General features: G+C 47.8%; 1 protein-coding gene across 9 annotated transcripts in view; it reads right to left on the minus strand.

The window, feature by feature from the left end:
* Nucleotides 1-13,364, minus strand: part of LOC100152722 (protein HIRA) — a 73,293-nt gene that overhangs the window by 14,438 nt on the left and 45,491 nt on the right. For 6 of the 9 annotated variants that reach the window (XM_005654116.3, XM_005654114.3, XM_021074295.1 and 3 more), the window contains 8 exons: nt 5,514-5,718; nt 5,296-5,400; nt 3,952-4,100; nt 3,145-3,306; nt 2,586-2,644; nt 2,303-2,408; nt 1,164-1,286; nt 647-813 (listed from right to left, as the gene is read on the minus strand). In XM_005654116.3, coding sequence (XP_005654173.1) covers nt 647-813; nt 1,164-1,286; nt 2,303-2,408; nt 2,586-2,644; nt 3,145-3,306; nt 3,952-4,100; nt 5,296-5,400; nt 5,514-5,718 — 1,076 coding nt within the window. The remainder of the gene's footprint in view (nt 1-646; nt 814-1,163; nt 1,287-2,302; nt 2,409-2,585; nt 2,645-3,144; nt 3,307-3,951; nt 4,101-5,295; nt 5,401-5,513; nt 5,719-13,364) is intronic. The other 3 variants (XM_021074293.1, XM_005654115.3, XM_021074294.1) reach the window with 1 other exon arrangement.

The raw sequence follows: 13,364 nt of genomic DNA on the forward strand, positions 1-13,364 counted from the left end.
GTTCCTAGTTGGATTCGTTAACCACTGCGCCATGACGGGAACTCGAATTTTTTCTTTCTTATACTTAATTTGTTTTCTCCAAATCATACACAAAACAGGGAAGGAGCTGAAAGCAAAGCAAGAAGGCCAGAAAAGGCTTTGGGGGAATCTGCTCCGTAAGCAGGCTGGGGCTGTGTGGTGACACATGGAGAGCTTGGGCAGGACAGTCCCCAAGGCCATAGCCTGGGGCTATGCTTGCCTAGTGGGGAGATGAGAGGCAGCTGGAGGCGGCAGAAAGCGGTAGCACCTTGCTTTCTCCTGGTGGGCAGGCGGGCACACCACTGGGAAGGGGGACACAGTGAAAGAGCCCTGGTGGGGAAAGTTGGGCTGGAGGGCCGGCCCTTTCACGATATCAGGGGCTTGGAGGAGGAACAGAGGTGAAGGCCCACTGATACCAACAGATGCTGTTCCCTGGGGGAAGCTCACAGACTGACTACTGGCTGAGGGGCAGCAGGTAGGGGCCAGGGGAGAGCTGGGCTTGCACCCACTCTTCCGAGTATGCTTTCCACACATCCTCTGCCCCACACCTCCTGGCCCCGGGGAAGGGTTCAGAGCTGCAGTTGCAGCTGCACCTTGGCCCCACCTTGCAGGCCACTAGGAAGCTTACCTTCATTCACGAGGTACCGGGCGTAGAGGAGGAGCCAGTGGCGGTACTCGTGGCTGGACTGCAGGGTGAGTGCTGCGGCAACCTGGCTCTCCAGGTAGGCCAGGGTGGCTTCCCGCTGCACAGCATGCGGCACGGAGAAAAGCCGGGCCGCCTGCCGACCTGAGCTGCTGGGATGGCAAGTACATGTCACAAGACTGCCTCCATGTGTCCCGGGAATGGGCAGGAAGCCAGGGGGTGGGGCAGGGAGTGGGGCTGAAGCTGGTGTCAGACTCCACACTGCCTGTGGATCCCAGGTGTGCCCACCCTGCACCTCCCTCTCACCCGGAGGTGTCAGGCCAGCAGCCCACCCCCACCCAAGGTTCAGCCCAACATGATCATCCATGACCTGCTGCACCTCAGACCATCACCCTCGTGCTGAGGTGAGAGCTGTGTCCTGTACCCTGAGACAGTGCCATCACAGGTCCACCACCCGTGTCGGCACAACCCCCCATCCCACCCCAGCCCTCTGGTCACCTACGTGGAGGCGCGGCCCTGGACTATGGCTAAGGGCCCTGAGCACAGCATGGCGTCCTGGGGAGGCAGACTGCTCCTGAAGTCTGCGCACTGGGCCAAGGAGTCCTGCTTGTCAGAAACCAGGTTCCTGGGAGCAAAGGCAGGAGCAGAGCTCAGGAGACTGGGAGGTCCACCGCCAGAGCACCAGAGGCCACGTCCTCTCCTGAGGAGAACACTTCTGCTCTGGGAACACGGGCAGGGGGCTGTGCTCGGAATGTTCCCGGGTGCCCACCCTCCCTGAGCCCCCACAAAAGCCCAGGAGTCCACCTGCTCTGGACCCTTTGTGTCGTTGTAAAGAAAAATTTCCTTATACACTTTTAAAAACAGCCCAGTGCCTTTGTAATGTGTCTCAAACACACAGCCCAGATTTCCCTTCTTATATAACCACCTTGTCTCTGTAGTTACACTAACCACATATAATACAATATTCTGCAACTTGGAAAAGCAGATAGTGGGTTGTGTTTTGAAACTCAAGACGGAGATCTCAGTGTGAGGATATACTGGTGTCCAGCAACTCTTATCAGGAAGGACTGGGAAGCAGCAGTTGGGGGGGCCTAAAGGACAAGGGTACAGGCAGGAGAGAGCCGAGGGCATGCGATACAAGGCGTAACCTTCTTTCCAGGTCTGGGTTAGGGTCTCTGATGGATACGAGCTTTTCAGAAAGGGACTCCAAATGGCCGAGCACAGGCACAGACCTCACTAACCCATGGCGTCGGCCAGAGGTGCCACATGACTCCCACCAAGCCACAGAACAAACCAGGGCTGAGGAGTCTGCTGTGAAGGTGGCACAGGAGGCGAGGGCGGAAATACCCGTCAACAACCATAAAAATGCTCAAATGCCTGTTCCAAACAAAACGACGAAGGACAGTGCAGGCACAGTGCACAGGCCTGCGGGTGGAGAGGCTGCAGCTTCCATGTAGATGACGGCCTGAGCTGGCGGGTTAGAGCTCCATGTCCGCCAGCAGACAGGCTCAGGGGGTCACTATGGCCCCCACTCCAGGCGAGGCTCCAAGAGGAGAGGGCCAGGCAGAGGCTGTCGCTCGTTGGGCTGGGCTCCAGCTCAGACGGACACTCCCAAGAGAAGGGCTGGGCGGGTGGGCTTACCATGTAGACAGTGATGGGTTAAAGCAGTAGGCCTTCCCATCAGACAGGTTCATCACGGGGATTCCATGCTGTGTCAACAAGATCTGTGAAACTGTCATGTCACTTCCTAGAAAGACAACCAAGAAGGGGTCCCAGTGAGTTCTTGTCAAGAGGCGCCCCAGGGGCACCTCAGGGGTCACTGCTCCACTCTGCACGTGCTGTGCTCACTGCCACCCCCAAGCAAGCACACGGGTGCCAGAGCTGAACTTGGGCTCCCCACCCTGCCCACCCCTGCCAGCCTTACCTGCCAGGATGGAGTGGAGAGGCTCTTCCTTGACCACCACCACCTGTCTGTGAACGTCCCTGGAGGGGGACAGGAGTGGCTTACCCTGTGGCAGGGACAGTGCACCAGGACAGGCCTCGGGCTCAGACCCTGCTGGCCTCCTGAGAGGGGTGCAGCCTCAGGCGGCTTCCGCTCCCCACGCCACACTCCCCTGCACATGCAGAGCAGAGGGCTGAGGCTCTGACTGTAAGTCCATTACCAATGCCACGTCAACTTGGGAGAAGCATGGCCCCTGCCTGGTGCTGAGACCACATTTCTGAGGTCTCACAGACTTTAACACATGTGATCTGGCACCATGTCTTGTCACATGGTTTGCTCCTGTAAGGGTGGTGGTGGGCAGGCCAGCTGCCCCACTTCTGCAGGCCTCCCCTCACCCCGGAGAGCCCCCCAACACCATGTCCAAATGCTCAGGCCTCTGTGGGCATTAAGACCCACTGAGGGCCTGTCTGTCAGGGACAACCTCCCTGAAGTGAGGGGGACTGGCACAGCCCCTCGGGCCCCAATGCCACCTGCTTCTCACCAGACAGACAGCGTGGCCGCAGCGGTGAGGGCCATGACGTAGGAGCCGGTGCAGTGCAAAGTGGAGATCGGGGACGGCAGGAGGATGGGAGGGAGGAGGCGGCGCCCACAGGTGGAGAAGACTGACAGCAGCCTCTTTTCACAGGCGACACACACCACATCACTGAGAGGCAGAGGGGACGGGGTCACGGGGGGAAGCCATGGTGGCTCCAAGATACGGGGCGTCCCGCTGCCTGGACCGGCCCGTGTCTGGTACAACTGGTATAGCTGGCAGACAGGGACAGAGCAGGGCTGGGCAGCAGGGCTGCTGGAGCCCTCTGCCTGGAGACTGTCCGCCTTCTCCCAGGTCTGCTCACTGTTCTGAGCTTACAGCAAACCAACCCAGGGGAGCAGTTCGCAGGAAGCCAAGATGCAGCCGCACAGCAGGGGCTGACCACCTCCTGGCTATAGGAGGGCCTTGCCCAGGTGGGGTGGACACCAGAGTATGGCGGCACCCACTGTGCTCAGAAGGCCTTCCAAAATGGGTGGGAGAGACAAGTGACTCCCTGAGCAAGAACACCTGCCCGAGAGTGCAGGTGCTATCAGGTGTCTCTCTCTAGAGTGGCTACCAGGCCCTTGGGTGTGCCCGGCACAAGCTGGATCTGCCTTCTCAGTGAGGCCCCTGCCATAGGCCCAGGGTGAGGATGGAGCCTCAGACCCTGAGCAATGGGAGCTGAGCGCAGCCAGTGGACCACCAAGGCCCTGCTCTGTGTCACTTCTGTTCCACTTGGCCAGTGCCTTTGTCTCCAAGGCAAAGACCTGCTCTTACCAGCTGCCGGCAGCGGTGAGGATCCGGCCAGTGAGCACCGTCTCCCACTCCTTCCCTTCCCGGCTACACTTCAAGCGGCTCAGCTTTGTGCCCCCCACAGTCGTCACCTCATTCTCCACCTCGATGTACATGGAGGGGTCGGAGCTCACCTGGTGAGGAAATCAACCAGAACTCCTTGAGGCGCAGTGGGGAAAGATGTGGAAGGCAAATGGGACCGGCCGGCCAACAGGAAGCTGGCTGGTGGTGGGGGCAGTAACAGGGCAGGATGGCAGTAGGTGGGAGTGGGGATGGGGTCAGAGGTCCAATGTGCAGCCCTCGAGGCAGGGAAAGTGATGGGGGCTGGTCTCTGCTTTGTCCTCCAAGTAGTGGGTGTGGTACAGAATTGGGGTCACAACTGAAGACGCCCCAAGCCTTTGGATCCCACCACCTCCTCTCACGAGGCAGAATGCAGTGACGGGCAAGCACCTTGCCAAGAGCACAAGGCATGTAAGGCCTCGCCTGCTGGGGGTGACAAAGGTCTCTGGTCTTCCAACTAGAGGATCTTCAAAGACTGGGGGGCTTGGCAAGAACAGAGGCTATGTCGGCACTTGAAGAAAGTTCTGGAAACCCCTGAGTTTCCCTGGTTTCTTTGGCAGTGCACCTCCATGTGCTCATCAGAGCCCAGTGTCATGGGAGTGTCCCCAGAAGAGCGTGGCTCCACAGGAGGGCAGGTAAGCAGTCTTCACTCCCCTCACAGCAGGGGAGCCAGGGCCCGAGAAACCAAGAACAACCCCAGGCACCACTCTGCGAATAGGCCCCAGTAAGGGGTGAGGTGGGAGATTTGTGAGAGAAGAGCCAGATGACCCCAACTTGCCCACTGGCACCACCAAGGACATGAACCTCAGCCGAGGTGCAGAGGGAGTGAGGGAACAGTGTGTGATTTCTTCCAGACCCATGCTGTGAATAAGCACGTGGTTATAAGATGGCACTTGAGTGCTTCCCAGGGCCCTGGGAAGTGGATGGGGCCAGCAGGCTGGTGGGAGACAGACCACTAGCTCGCAGTCCAACAGGCATGGAGCTGAGACCAAGTGTGCAGATGGAAAAGGCTTCCAGGTGGGACACCGAGACGGGTTGTGAGGAGCAGGGCACCTTGCTGCCATCAGGAACATGGAGGGTACAGCCACAAAGGAGAAAGAGGCGGGGGGAGGGGTTGGTGGGGGGAAGCGAGGGGCCCTGGAGAGACCGGCCATCTTGTTAAGATTGGGGGGCTGCTCTGAAGGGGATGAAGGGCACCTGAAAGTGAGGTGGGGTGGGGGGGGCTGAGAGAATGTGCCAGCTCGGGAAGGAGGCAGGAGGCCCACTCACCTGGAGGGTGAACGCTCTCTGGGGACCCGGCATGGGCAGCTTCAGTGCAGGTGCTGGGACAGACAAACACATGGCATCCTTCTCTGCAGTCAGGGCGGCGGGGGACTGAAAGAGCAGAGATGTCCCTGAGCCCTGCCCTTGGTGAGGACAAAGGTGCGGAGGAAGGCTGACCCTGAGGACTCTGGAGGGGCAGGGGCAGCAAGGACCTGTGGCTTCACCTGCATGGATAGGGACATGGGCATGAGCCGGGAGTCCTTCCGAGGCCGCCCTTTCTTCTTCTTCTCCACTGTCTCCACCTCCAGGTCCAGCTTCCGCTTAGAAAGCGAGGAGGGCTTGGCCACAGGGACCTTCTCGTCGCTGTCACTGCTGCTCTCCAGGACATCCCGGGGCCTCAGCTCCTTCACAAGGCTCTGCTCTTTCAACCTGCATAAACATGGACACTCATGGCTCTTCCATAGCACCACTTGTTTTATGAAAATCAATAAAATCCATACTCATCCCCTAAAGCTGAGAAATTAAAAGTTGGGAGGGGATTTCTGGCTTCTGCTCTGAGATGCAGAGAGCTTATCCTCAAAGCAAGAAGAAAGCTGAAAGACTGAACATCAGCAACTCTTCTTAGATCCATCAGAGAAGTAACGTTACAGGGGAAACCATCACCCTGAAAACTGGGGACACAGGTAGAAAACCACAGCTCACCTGGAGCAGAAGTCCCTGGAGCCCTAACAGGGGGAAGAATGAAAAGGGCCCCAGTCCCTGGCTGGGTGCTTGTGAGTTAGAACTTCTGAGGGGCCAGTGGGAAGAGGGCACCCACACTTGGTTAATTTTATCTCCAGGAACTCCACTGGGTTCACAGGGTAGAGATCAGGAACAGAGTGCTCCCCCTGCATGCTTTGGGCTGGGGGAGGGAAAGTAAACATGATGAAACACACCCAGAATTCTGTCTGTCTTAACAAAAGCTTTTCCCCAAGGGAAACTATTCTTCTAGAGTAAGATGTGACCTGGGAACAGTGCAATTAACCAACTTCTGCCTAGGCCCCTCCACATGCAAGGAAACCCTCCTGAAAGTCAGAGGCAGGGACTCTGGCTCCACAATAAAATAGGAGACTTTAAACAAGACCTAATTCTTGCCCAGGTAAGCAAAACCTCACATTAAAGACTTTGGAACCTCAGTTCCTATATTATTCAGTATATTATGTTCAGCTTTCAACAAAAATTACAAGACATGATAAAAAGCAAAACAAAACCACACAAAAACCCAAAATGAAACACAGTTTTAGCAGATGAAGCAGGCTCAGAATAAGTCAGACATGGCAGCAATTTTGGAATTATCAGACCAGAATTTTAAAATAACTATGATTAATATGTTAAGGGCTCTAATGGAAAAAGCTGGACAACATGTAAGAACAGATGGGTCATATAAGCAGAGAGAATTTAACAATAATAATGATAGCAATAGCTGAGAATAATAGCTGAGAATTTTTCATAATTAATGAAAGACACCAGACCACAGATTTGAGTTGCTCAGAGAACACCAAGTAGAATAAATACCAAAAAATCAACACCTAGCTACACATATTCAAACTGCAGAAAACCAAAGACAAACAGAAACTCTTTGAGCGAAGCAGAGGGAAAAATACACTTCATATATAAGGGACAGAATAAAAATTATGTCAGACCTCTCTTCAGAAACCATTCAAGCAAAACTTGACTGAAGTGAAAAATTTAAGACATTAAATTAAAAACAAACCCACCTGAAGTTCCCATTGTGGCTGGGTGGAAATGAATCTGACTAGCATCCATGTGGATATGCAGGTTCAATCCCTGGCCTCGCTCAGTGGGTTAAGGATGTGGTGTTGCTGTGAGCTGTGGTATATAGATCACAGATGCGGCTCAGATCTGGCATTGCTGTGGTGTAGGCCAGCAGCTACAGCTCCAATTCGACCCCTAGTCTGGGAACCTCCATATGCCACAGATGCAGCCCTAAAGACAAAACAAAGTAAAAACAAAAACTAAACAAAAAAATCCCCTACCAATCTAGAATTCTGTATCCTGTGAAATTATACATCAAAAACAGAAATAAATACATTCTCAGACAAAAACAACAAAAAGAAATCAAAGGAATTTAGTTGCCAGCAGAACTGCCTTGCGAGAAAGGTTAAAAGAAGTTTCTCAGCAGGAAAACAGTAGAGGTCAGAAACTCAGATCTGCATGAAGAAAGAATAAATGAATATAAATTTTTAAATTTTTATTATTCTTAAAAATTTTTTTTTTTTTTAATTTTTAGGGCTGCAACCCAGGCTAGGGGTCCAATCAGAGCTACGGCTGCCAGCCTACACCACAGCCACAGCAGCGCAGGATGTGAAGTGCATCTGCAAGCTACACCATAGCTCACAGCAACGCCAGGTCCTTAACCCACTGAGCAAGGCCAGGGATGGAACCTGCAACCTCATGGCTCCTAGTTGGATTCTTTTCTGATGTGCTATGACGGGAACTCCGAATTTTTCTTATTCTTTTTTTTAAATTTTTTCTTTTTTTATTATAGTTGATTTAACACATTGTGCCATTTCTGCTGCACAGCAAAGTGACCCAGTCATACATATATATACATTCCTTTTCTTTTTTTTTTTTTTTTTATTTTCCCACTGTACAGCAAGGGGGTCAGGTTATCCTTACATGTATACATTGCAATTACAGTTTTTCCCCCACCCTTTGTTCTGTTGCAACATGAGTATCTAGACACAGTTCTCAATGCTATTCAGCAGCATCTCCTTGTAAATCTATTCTAAGTTGTGTCTGATAAGCCCAAGCTCCCGATCCCTCCCACTCCCTCCCCCTCCCATCAGGCAGCCACAAGTCTCTTCTCCAAGTCCATGATTTTCTTTTCTGAGATGTTCATTTGTGCTGGATATTAGATTCCAGTTATAAGTGATACCATATGGTATTTGTCTTTGTCTTTCTGGCTCATTTCACTCAGTATGAGATTCTCTAGTTCCATCCATGTTGCTGCAAATGGCATTATGGCATCCTTTTTTATGGCTGAGTAGTATTCCATTGTGTATATATACCACTTCTTCCGAATCCAATCATCTGTCGATGGACATTTGGGTTGTTTCCATGTCCTGGCTATTGTGAATAGTGCTGCAATGAACATGCGGGTGCATGTGTCTCTTTTAAGTAGAGTTTTGTCCGGATAGATGCCCAAGAGTGGGATTGCGGGGTCATATGGAAGGTCTATGTATAGATTTCTAAGGTATCTCCAAACTGATCTCCATAGTGGCTGTACCAGTTTACATTCCCACCAGCAGTGCAGGAGGGTTCCCTTTTCTCCACAGCCCCTCCAGCAGTTGTTATTTGTGGATTTATTAATGATGGCCATTCTGACTGGTGTGAGGCGAATTTTTCTTTTTTTCTTTCTTTTTTTTTTTTTTTTTGTTGTTGTTGTTGCTATTTCTTGGGCCGCTCCCGCGGCATATGGAGGTTCCCAGGCTAGGGGTTGAATCGGAGCTGTAGCCACCGGCCTACGCCAGAGCCACAGCAATGCGGGATCCGAGCCGCGTCTGCAACCTACACCACAGCTCATGGCAACGCCGGATTGTTAACCCACTGAGCAAGGGCAGGGACCGAACCCGCAACCTCATGGTTCCTAGTCGGATTCGTTAACCACTGCGCCACGACGGGAACTCCCGAATTTTTCTTATTCTTAACTAAAAGATGACTTTTTGTTCAAACTAGTAACAGCAACAATGTACTGAATTACTATAGCTTATGCATAAGTGAAATAAATAAATAGTAGCAATGTTCTAAGTCATGGAAAGAAGGAATTGGGAATACTCTGTTATAAGGTAACTTTGGCATTGTAACATTTGAAAGTATATTCAGATAGTTATAAGTGTTTATTTCAAACTGTAGGGCAACCACCAAAAAAATTTTAAAAAGCAGTATATAATGTAAGAGAAGAGAGAAAATGGAATCATACCAAAAACATGCTCAGTTAAAACCAGAGAAGGCATAAAAAGAGAGGAGATAAGAACAAATGCAACAGATAGAAAACAGTAAAGAATAGGAGTTCCCGTCGTGGCTCAGTGGTTAACAAATCTGACTAGGAACCATGAGGTTGTGGGTTCGATCCCTGGTCTTGCTCAGTGGGTTAAAGATCCGGCATTGCCGTGAGCTGTGGTGTAGGTTGCACACATGGCTCAGATGCTGCATTGCTGTGGCTCTGGCGTAGGCCCGTGGCTACAGCTCCGATTTGACCCCTAGCTTGGGAACTCCATATGCCATGGGAATGGCTTAAGAAATAGCAAAAAAAAAAAAAAAAAAACAAAAACAAAAAACCCAGAAACAACACCAGTAAAGAATATAATAGATATCAATCTACCTATAGCAATAATCACTTTAAATATATGTACTAAAGATACTAATAAAAAGACAAAAAAATGACAAAAAGAACAAAAAAGAAGACCCAACTTACATGTTGTCTACAAGAAACTCCATTTAAATATAAAGACACATAGATTAAAAGTGAAGAGTGGTCCCAACTGTATGGCATTCTGGAAAATAAACAACTACAGAGACAGAAAAATATCAATTGTTGGGGGTTAAGAGGGAGAGAGGGATGAACAGAGTGTGAGGGTTTTCAAGCCAGTGTAACTGTTTTCTATGATACCATGATAGTGATGGATACATGTCCTTATACATTTGTCCAAACCCACAGAATGCACAACACCAAATGTGACCCCTAATTTAAACTATGGACTTTTGGGTGATGTGTCAATGCAGTTTTATTGACTGTAACAAATGTACTACTCAGACGTAGGATGTGAATAGTGAAGGCAAAGGAGTATATGAGAACTCGCTGTACTTTCTGCTCAATTTTGCTGTGAACCTTAAACTGTTAAAAAAAATTCAGTCTATTTTTGTGTGTGTGTCTTTTTAGGGCTGCACCTGTGCTATATGGAGGATCCTAGGCTAGGGGTGGAATCGTAGCTGTAGCCACTAGCCTATGCCACAGCGACAGCAATGCCAGATCTGAGCCATGTTTGTGACCTACACCACAGCTCATAGCAACGCCTGATCCTTAACCCACTGAGCGAGGCAAGGGATCAAACCTGCACCCTCATGGATGCTAGTCAGATTCATTTCCACCGAGCCACAACAGGAACTCCTTAAGTCTATTTTTGAAAAATGGGATAGAGAAAGACATGCCATGCTAATACTAATTAAAAGAAAGCTGAAGCAGTTGTATTAATCTGACAAAGCAGTCATCAGAGTAAGGAAAATTACCTCTATCAGTAATCAACAGATCCAGCAGACAGAAAATCAATGATATAACTCACTGAGCAGTTATCATCATCCATTGAATTTAACTGACATTTATAAAATACTTCATTAACCAAGAGCAGAATATACGTACTTCTCAAGAGCACATGGAATATTCGCTAAAATAGACCACATTCTGGGTCAAAAAAACATATTCCAACAAATTTAAAAGGATAAAAACCATACAAAATATGCTTTAAGACCACAAGGGAATTAAACTAGACATCAATAAAAATATATATATACCTAGAAGATTCCCAAATCTTTAGAAATCAAACAACACAATTCTAATTAACACATGGGTCAAAGAAAAAGTCTCAAAAGAAATTTTAAAAATGTTGAATTAGGAGTTCCCTCCATGGCTCAGGGTTAATGAACCCAACTAGTACCCATGAGGATGCGGGTTCAGTCCCTGGCCTCACTCAGTGGGTTAAGGATCTGGAGTTGCTGTGAGCTGTGGTGTAGGCCAGCAGCTGTAGCTCAGATTTGACCCCTAGCCTGGGAACCTCCACATGCAGCAGATGAGGCCCTAAAAAGACAAAAAAAAAATGTAGAATTAAATGAAAATGAAAACATAATGTCAAAATTTATGGGATACAGTGGAAGCAGTGCTTAGAGGGAAAATTTATTGCAGAGAATGCATAAATTAGAAAAAGAGAAAGACCTGAAACAATATCACCTTTAGAAACTAGAATAAGATGAGCAAGAAGCAGCAAGCAAAGGAAAATTAATAATAAAAGCAATATAAAAAGTTCCTGTCATGGCTCAGCAGTTAACAAACCCGACTAGCATCCATGAGGACTGGCCTCGCTCAGTGGGTTAAAGGTCTGGCATTCCTGTGAGCTGTGGTGTAGGGTGCAGACGCGGCTCGGATTCTGTATTGCTGTGGCTGTGGCTGTGGCGTAGGCCAGTGGCTACAGCTCTGATTGAATGCCTGGCCTGGGAAACTCCATATGCTGAGGGTGTGGCCCTAAAAAGACAAAAAAAAAAAAAAAAAAAAAGTACAATATGATAATACAATATTAATGTACTAATAAACAAAATATACAAAGCAAGCAAAAGAAAGTAAAAAATAAAAATTAGAGCATAAATCAATGAAATTGAAAATGGAAAACAAGAGAAAAATCAATGAAAAGCAGTTCTTTGAAAAGATCAATAAAATCAATTAATAACTTACAGTGAGGATAATCAGGGGGAAAAAAGAGCAAAGACACAAAGTACTAATATCAGAAACGAAAGATGAGATAAACAATAAGGACTTACTGTATCATATAGGGAACTACACTAAATGGTCTTATAATAACCTTAATGGAAAAGAATCTGAAAAATATGTAACTGAATCACTTTGCTGTACACTTGAAACTAACACAGTATTGTAAATCAAAAATGCTTCAATAAAAAAAAGAAAGAAATGGAAGGGGGCTCTTACTATTGATGCCATGGACAATAAAAGGATCACAAAAGAATATTATGACCAACTATAAAATGGGCCTTTTTTTCTTTTTAGGGTGGCGCCTGTCGCATATGTAAGTTCCCAGGCTGGGGGTCAAATCAGAGCTGCAGGTGCCAGCCTGTGCCACAGACACGCCAGATCCAGCAATGCATGGCTGGATCCTTACCCCAATGAGTGGAGCCAGGGATTGAACCTGCATCCTCATGGATACTAGTCAGGTTTGTTACTGCTGACCACAATGGGATGACTGGGCCAGCTTTTTTTTGGGGAGGGGGAATCCACCTAAACTCACATAAGGAAAAGGAATCAGAATAGGCTTGTTACCTATTAAAGAAATTGAAGCAACAATGAATAATCTTCCAAGAAATAAATCAGCAGGCCCAGACAATTTTATTGATGAATTTTACCAAACATTTAAGAAAGAAACTATACTAATACTCTACAACTGGTTCCAGAAAATAGAAGTAGAGGAAATAAATTCTAACTCCTATGAGGCAGCATTACCAAAATCAGATTATAAAAAAGAAAAACTACAGACCAGTATCTCTCACGAACAAAGATGCAAAAATCCTCAACAAATTACTAGCAAATTTAATCCAACAGCATATAAAAATAATTACTCATTATCATCAAATAGGATTTGAGCCAGGTATGCATACTGATTCAACATTCGAAAAAATCAATGTAATCCACCACATCCAACAACATTAAAAAGAAAAGTCTCATGACCATATCGACAGATGCAGAAAAAGGATATGACAAACTAAACATTAATCATAAAAACTCAGCAAATTAGAAATAGAGAACTTCTTCAACTTGATAAAGAATAATCACAAAAAAACTTACTGTTAACACTGTAATAGAAGTCTTAGCTAATACAAAATGACAGGAGAAGAAAACAAAAGTATAAAGATTGGGAAGAAAGAATAAAACTGATTTAGTGAATGAAGACATTAGTGATAACACTGTGTCATTGTAGAAAACCCCAAAGAATCAACAAGAGAAAATTTTTTTAACTGATTAGCAATTACAAGAATTCCTGCTGTGGTGCAGTGGGTTAAGAAGCCAACTGCAATGGCTTAAGAATCCAATTGCAGTGGCTTGGGTCACTGTGGAGGCACAGGTTCAATCCCTGGCCTGGTGCAGTGGGCTAAAGGATCCTGCCAGTTATGGCTCAGATTCAATCCCTGGCCTAGGAACTTCCATATGCTGTGGGAGTGGCCATTAAAAAAAAAAAAAAAAAAAAAAAGCAAAGCAAGTATACCAAGGTTGCAGGATACAAAATTATCATATAAAA

This window comes from Sus scrofa, chromosome 14 (assembly GCF_000003025.6).
Source record: "Sus scrofa isolate TJ Tabasco breed Duroc chromosome 14, Sscrofa11.1, whole genome shotgun sequence".
Lineage (NCBI taxonomy): Eukaryota > Metazoa > Chordata > Mammalia > Artiodactyla > Suidae > Sus > Sus scrofa.